Source organism: Crassostrea angulata, chromosome 5 (genome assembly GCF_025612915.1).
Source record: "Crassostrea angulata isolate pt1a10 chromosome 5, ASM2561291v2, whole genome shotgun sequence".
Classification (NCBI taxonomy): domain Eukaryota; kingdom Metazoa; phylum Mollusca; class Bivalvia; order Ostreida; family Ostreidae; genus Magallana; species Magallana angulata.
Window position 1 is genome coordinate 4678799 of NC_069115.1, and position 7181 is coordinate 4685979.

General features: G+C 35.2%; 1 protein-coding gene across 1 annotated transcript in view; it reads left to right on the plus strand.

The window, feature by feature from the left end:
• The first annotated feature begins 204 nt into the window (after positions 1 to 204).
• Positions 205 to 7181, plus strand: part of LOC128185942 (uncharacterized) — a 7845-nt gene continuing 868 nt past the window's right edge. The window contains exons 1-7 of the mRNA XM_052855655.1: positions 205 to 310; positions 1656 to 2133; positions 2281 to 2603; positions 2872 to 3106; positions 3474 to 3671; positions 5816 to 6097; positions 6544 to 7181. The exon at positions 6544 to 7181 is cut by the window's right edge and continues 868 nt beyond it. Of these exons, the coding sequence (XP_052711615.1) occupies positions 1710 to 2133; positions 2281 to 2603; positions 2872 to 3106; positions 3474 to 3671; positions 5816 to 6097; positions 6544 to 6656 (1575 nt within the window). The 5' untranslated portion in view covers positions 205 to 310; positions 1656 to 1709 and the 3' untranslated portion in view covers positions 6657 to 7181. The remainder of the gene's footprint in view (positions 311 to 1655; positions 2134 to 2280; positions 2604 to 2871; positions 3107 to 3473; positions 3672 to 5815; positions 6098 to 6543) is intronic.

Sequence of the window (7181 nt, forward strand, 5' to 3'; positions counted from 1 at the left end):
AATATGTATTTCATGAAGTAGTCTGTTGACCGCCGTTCAGTGTCCGAAATACCAAAAATGTCCTTTAATATGTGAACAACTCTATTTTAAATAACTTTTTACATTTTGTTTCTGTTTGTTCATCAATCCACAACACACCAAAAAGAACTCGTCCTTCAAAACCCATAAACTGACCTGGTTTAAATGCTTCGAATGGTTTAAATAATATACTTACAGGTATTTTTAAATACCTCATGAAAGCTGGAAGGGAATTTCCCTGAATAGAATTTCCGGTCGCCGTTTCGTTTTGTCTGTCATAAACTGATAAAGGGTAAGTTTTATTTCTTTATCATGTAGATTTAATGTCATTTTACCGACTTAATAAAAAAGAATTGATGAACGGAAAAAGTATAGTATGTGTTAGAGTATGGTTTTAAAATGATGGGTAATGCAATGAACCATTTGTTTTTGACAGTTCTTTAATCTAAATGGCTTTGTGTCTGTAGTGTCACGTATTTTTGAGCTCCGACATTATTTTTCCATTTTTGTGGTTCACGATGCTTTAGTAATGCATTTCTAACGATCAACCAACATGTGAGTGCCAGTCGTAGAGTTTAAAGCAAGACACATGGCTCACAACTCTTTGTTATGTAAACAAAAGTCATGCCATGGTTTTGTTTACATTGGCTGAACATACCAGGCAGAGGAAAAGTTCATTTTCAAGTTGATATTTCCATCTGCTATATCATATAGTTCCCAGCTTTTGTCACATTCTCTGAACCTGAAATTTTCTTTTCAGCATTCAAAATGTAGACGAAAACATGACCAGAACTTTGTTTGCATAACAACGAATTGTGAGCTCTGTATCTCACTTATAACTCGACGACAGACACTCAAATGTTGCTAAACTATTCATAAAACCTAACTAAAGCATTGTAATAATTAGAAACGAAAACAAAAATTGAACGAAATCACCCCTTTAAAGCAATGTTCGTACAAATGGTACAGTAGTTGGAATGGAAACTGCACATTTAGCTATTAAAAAACGCCGTCCTTGATAAGGCATAACTATTAACTATTTTTATAAATGAATTATGTGATGATATATGTGATGAAAACAAACAGTGTTCAAAACCAAATTTAAAGGTTCAAAGAAAAAATGCAAAACAGTAGTAGAGCAAACAGAAACCTTCTAAAAATTTAGACGTGAGATTTGGTGCCATGGAGGAGTGAGCATCCTGTGCTGACCGGCCACACCCGCCGAGTGCTTTTGGACTTCTATTTTTCATCAGTTCGGGGTCGGGGCCGGTGATTAAACTCAATCCAATAAAGCCAGAGAAGCTTATATGATAGCTTTGATCTCGCTCAACTATATCTGATCATCTCATTATATTCAAAGAAAGATACATTTCACTTATATTTATTTAATTTTCAGCAATAATTGTACAATTAAATTTTATAATAGTTACTGATGAAATGTATTGGACTGTACACATCTGTACATAGTCATTACAAAACTGATGTGCAGTGTTATCAAAGACACCGGAAAATGTAGATATTCTGAAATTAATTACCTTCTTCCTTATAATCAATGTTCAGCATTTCCTTTTTAAATCTGATATTTTAAATTTATCCATAACATTTTGTTATTTTTCATACTTGATGACGTCTTCCAGGGGAAAATCTTTCTAATGAGGCAGCTTACAAACATTACCTGAAAGGTACCAAAAATGGCTCTTCGCTTTCCTAACAGAGAATGTATTGACATATACTTCGCCTGTGGAGATATCGAAGGCGACTGCAACCTTGTCAAACAGCTTCTACCCCGGTTGGAACGGTCCGGATTCACCTGTTTCTGCAGGCTCCGGGATGGAGAGGTTCAGCTACGTATTGAGACAGCTAGAGGCGTCATCCCTACATGTAGTCTCGTCCTGGCCTTCGCCTCCAAAGGTTCCATTGCGGAGGATTGTAAATACCTACAGTATGAGATTGCTCTGGCCATGGACTTTAGGAGGAAGATACTGATTGTGGAACTAGATGACGTGAAGATACCTTCTTTGTTCAGGAAGCTAGATTCTCTTCCTGGAAGAATGGACCAACCGTTGGAAGACTGGGTTGGTAAACTTCTTAAGGGAATAAAACAAAGGATCCGGGGTACGTATGTTTGCATACGCAAATCAGAATATATACGTTTAGGTGATGTATACTTACATTAATATCCTTAATTGCTTACTTGTCTGCAGAATGAGTGAAATTGTTCATGTAGGTTAATGAAGCGATACATGCCTTTATTCAAATTAGGGAACCCAAAACCTTGCTACGAGATTGACCTGGTCAAGGAATTCTTGTGGAACATAGAAGGGAAAGAAAAATGTGAGGAAATGGGCGCTCTTAGTAGAACCGTAAACAACTTTATCGCTGAAATAGCTCATTTGAAGAAAAGAAACAATGATCTTATTCATATCCGTATGCAGGAGTGTGACGACTTAGAGACAGCAAATCAGCGACTGGAGGCCCAGCTGGAAGAAATGCAAGCAAAGCTCTCCGATCGAAATGTCTGCCCTTATTCGTATGCCGCGGAAGTGGCTGCACAGTGCGTCAAACATCAGCAAGAGAAAGACCAGGTGATTAAAAATTTGTTTTGTTATTATTTCTATTGCAATTGGTTTTCTATTAGCTGATGATTTATTCTAGTAAAAGAAAAATGACCACTAGTTTAAATACATACTAGCTTATTTTGTTAATATTTTCCCGTACATGTTTTAAATTTTCCAGGTCTATTCTTTAATGAGGGGTACCTAGGAACTGTATTATTTTATTCCTTCAATTCTTTGAAAAGTATATGTAGACCAAAATTCAATCAAAAAATCTGTAATATAATGTTGTTTGTAGTTGAAGGCAGAGATAAAATGCCTGAAGAGAGCTGTGAAGAGGAACAATGACAGTTCATCGGAAGATACCGTGGATAGGTCTGACAGGAGAATGGTAGATAATCTGTACAGAGTACTGTCCCTTGACGTTAACCCCAGAACAAGATCCGGTACCAACACGGGGACTTCCGCTTCCGGTATCAGGAGAGTTCCTTCAGAGGTCGCTGCTTTCTTCCACCGATACCAGGGACTAATAGGTCGGTTAGAATTCTCCATATCTCTGAAAGGGGGAAGGGGGGACTTGATGGTTTCAGAGTTGATAGCATTGAGAGAATTTAGGTTATGGATATGAAAAACATCTAGATATAATATAAGTAAAAAGAGAAAGTAAGTTTTAGAGGGTGTTTTTCAGTTTAGAATATAAATTGATTTGGTTAAGAATTTTGATAAATAGTACATGAAATGCCGTATAATCTTTTGCAAGAACAATGATTTGTTAAAGAACTAAAACACTTCTCTCAGTTGCAAAGTGATTATGAAATTACTGCGCTTTATCTCTGTCATAATAACGATGCTCTGTCGATGTACAATTAATGTACATTGCTTTTTCCCCTTTGTTTACAGGATATGACGAGATTCCAGCGCTAGGAAGAGAATTAGGACTAACATGTTCTCAGCTCGATGAGGTAGACAGGTATAGAACATCAGGGCTGTCCCAGATGTTCTGGCAGATATGCAGAGAGTATTCTATTGGTCAGTCTGAGACTTGCAGCGTCACTCAAATGGTTGGAGCGCTGGCCAAAATAGGAATTAACATCGAAGGTAAGAAGTAATTTATAGAACGAATTGTTAGTTATATACAATTTGCGGCATAAACTCATGTAAATGGCATACTCTGTTACTAAACGAAACGATATACCTATTTACAATACACTCACCTGGTCGAGACAAAAAGCCAGTTGTTTCTACCGATGGATCGTCAAATCATGAGCAAAACTAAATTAAATATATATACAAACGTACGAAGACATGCAAAAAAGAGGTCAAGTTAGAATGGACACTGTCAAAAATAACATTCAGGAATACAATTTACAGTAAACATCGGTTGCAACTAAATTAAACTAAGGCCTAAAAAAAAAATAGGTTTGTTTCCGCTTTCCCGACCGACCCTAACTTAAACCCGCCGACCCAAAATTTTTTTTCGAGTTTTTTCGTAAATTTCCGTTTTTATCAGTTTTTTGTTAAAATTTCGTTTTTATCCGATTTAAAAATTTATTGTGTCCTCCAAATTTAAGTCGTAAAAACGCTTATAGAACTTATTGAGATGTCATCAGTGTTGTGTAGATGTTTGTTATTTACAAATGGCAGCACATGTCGTGCCAGTTGAGCTCGAGAAATGTTCCCACCAGCCGGGGAAAAAGTTCATCACATCATTTAAATAATGACAACAAATACTTGTTTTTTTTTTTATCTTATCCAGTTTAATAGATAAATGGTTTAATATGCACAATTGAACAGATGGAGAGGGGAAAAAAAAGATTAAAAAAAAAAAAAAAAGCCGACCGACCGACCCTAATTTTTTTCAGCTTGAAAGCGGAAACAAACCTACTTTTTTTTTTAGGCCTAACGTTACTTTATCATCAAAGGCCCATAAAAAAAAATCAAGCTAGATTAGTAGGTATTAACTAGACTTTGACACGTGCGTGCACGGGTTGACATTGCATATCGAACATTTAGAAATAGGTACATCGATACACCTTATTATTGACATTTACATAACAAAGCTATAAGCCTACAATAATGCTATTAATTTCACTACACTTTCCTTAGTTTGAATAACCTAACTGTGTCTCGGGAAAAGCCCCTCCCTTACTTATACCCGTAAAGTAGCAGAAAATTGCAGAATCGCTCTAGAACGATTTTGGAGAAAGTTAATGAATGATGTTGCCTTGAAAATAACAGTCAAATACATCACAACAAACCTTTTTGAGACTGCAAATACCTTTCAACTAAAAATTTTAATCCATAGAATGGAAGAACTCAACACCTTTTCACCAATGTACACGTAATCGTATATTCTTTGTAAAACTGGGTCTGTAGGACATTATTCATTTTTACGATAAAACATATTCTATCTTCACTCTCCTAACAAATATAATGTAACATTTTTGCATGTAATCAAATATTTTTTGTCATCACGAAGTGCTTAGTTGAAATGTATATTTGTTATTTTATACTTTCTCTCATAAGAAATCATTAATTTATATGAACAAAATATATAGCAAAAGTCCAATGAAAATTTACCCGTATTTGTATTATCATTTCTGAGTTTATTCAGGCAGATGTGATATTGTGGAAACAAATATAAACTAAAGATCTCGTTAGTGTGAATGTATTGCGCAAGTGCAAGATTGTAAAATCCAAAAAATCCAGGTGATTTCCGGGATTTTTTGAGGAATTTTCGTTGATTATTAATTAGCGAAGCTTAACTGAGAAAAAATAAAAACAAATTGGTAATCTTCAAGTACCAAAGATGTTTAAAATATATAAAACAAAAGACAGTATTCTTCCGATTTCTCGGTATTAAAGACAAAAAATTCGAGTCTATTATTTTAATATAGTAGTATAGATGGTGAGGAAATGATGAATCCAAGTTATGATTTGTCCTGTTTATAAAAATTGGGTACAACAAAGCATTAATGCTTTATCTGGAGAACGAAATGAAGGCAGGGGTGTGCATTTATCTTGAAGATATACTTGCACAATTTCATTAGGGCAAACAGTGTATTCACCACATATTTATAATTGCGTTTAATCTATTAAGTATGACCTGACTCTGATCTCTGCATATATAATGGTTTATCATTAATTAAAGTTTATTTTGAGTGTGAGTTACAGATATAATATCCAACACTTTATTGCATTGACCCTTGTTACCTGGTGTGTTCTGTGTTTCAAATTCCCAGGGAGACCAATGAACACAGAACAGAGGATTCTACTGGAAGGGAACCTGGACTACATTTACAATCACATGAAGGATGTGATTATCCTACTACCAGCGCTCCTAGAGAAGACAACACTAAACACGGCACAGGCCTCGTACATTGAGGCGCCGAGGTCCTGTAGGCAACGGGTGGAAAGGTTGATAGAGGTCCTTGTCACAAAGGATACGGGATTTGATGACTTCTGTGAGGCCTTGGACTTAAGCGGACAAACTTGTCTAGCGGATCACCTCAGAAACCTCGAAAGTAAGTGGTTACGTATATAAATATGCCTAGCAAAGCTCCTCAAACACATTGAAAGTAAGTGGTGCAACATAGGGAATATCAGGGAATTTGAATATGCGTTAAAGTGTTGAAACATATGAAAATGGTCTATATTAACGTAAAAATTATTGCACCATCTCAGAGTAATAACAAATATTAAGTTGACTTTCTTTTTTCAAACTTAAACTAAACATATTTTCATGATAAAAATATTTTTTTCATGATGAATAGAATTTAAAAAAAAGGTTAAAAAATAATCTGTACAAACCAAAGAGTAAAAGGTTTTCTTACATACAATTGCAACATTTGTAAACGTCAAGTTTGAAAATATTGCCTATTGTAAAATTTTAGCTTTTTTCTGTTCGATTTTTCTGGACTCCACAAAACTGAGTACAGAATTGGCAAAATTATTTGACTAATCATTGCAGGTAAAATAGAAGCCAGGACACACGAGAAAATCCCTTTTGAACATGAAGACAAAACACGATTGGCAGGATCTAGTGATGAGACAAGTTTAAAGAGGTCCGACCAAAGCACTTGAAAAGACGTGACTGTAAACTTGATAGGTGTGACTGTAAACTTGATAGGTGTGACTGAACTCTGTCATCTAAAGCTGTAAACACGTAGAGTTCAATAATGGCTTGTTTAATGAGACACATATAGTTAATGATGAAGATGTAATGTATATATCAAATTCTCACTGTATGTATAAAGGATAAGAAAAAGGGAAATGGAATCTCAATGGCGGATAAGAAAGGAAAACTTTAAAACATCGCAAACTTGAGCTGAATAGTGGTCTTAAGGGGGATGTGCTGCCATCTTGTACATTTGAAGATAAGATTGTAAAGATTTCTTGAACTGACTGGCCAAAAATGTTGCCAAAAGATATAAAAGCAATAAATACGAAGTCCTACATGTCATTTTGTTTGAAAAGTATGCATACAAAAACAGGATAATGCCTATTTAATCACTCAGAACAGCTGTCGAACTGCGCAGCTACAGACTTATTTTGAAGATTTAAAAATCTGCAAAATATTAAGGGGGTTCAATGGTGTCTTCTCAACAA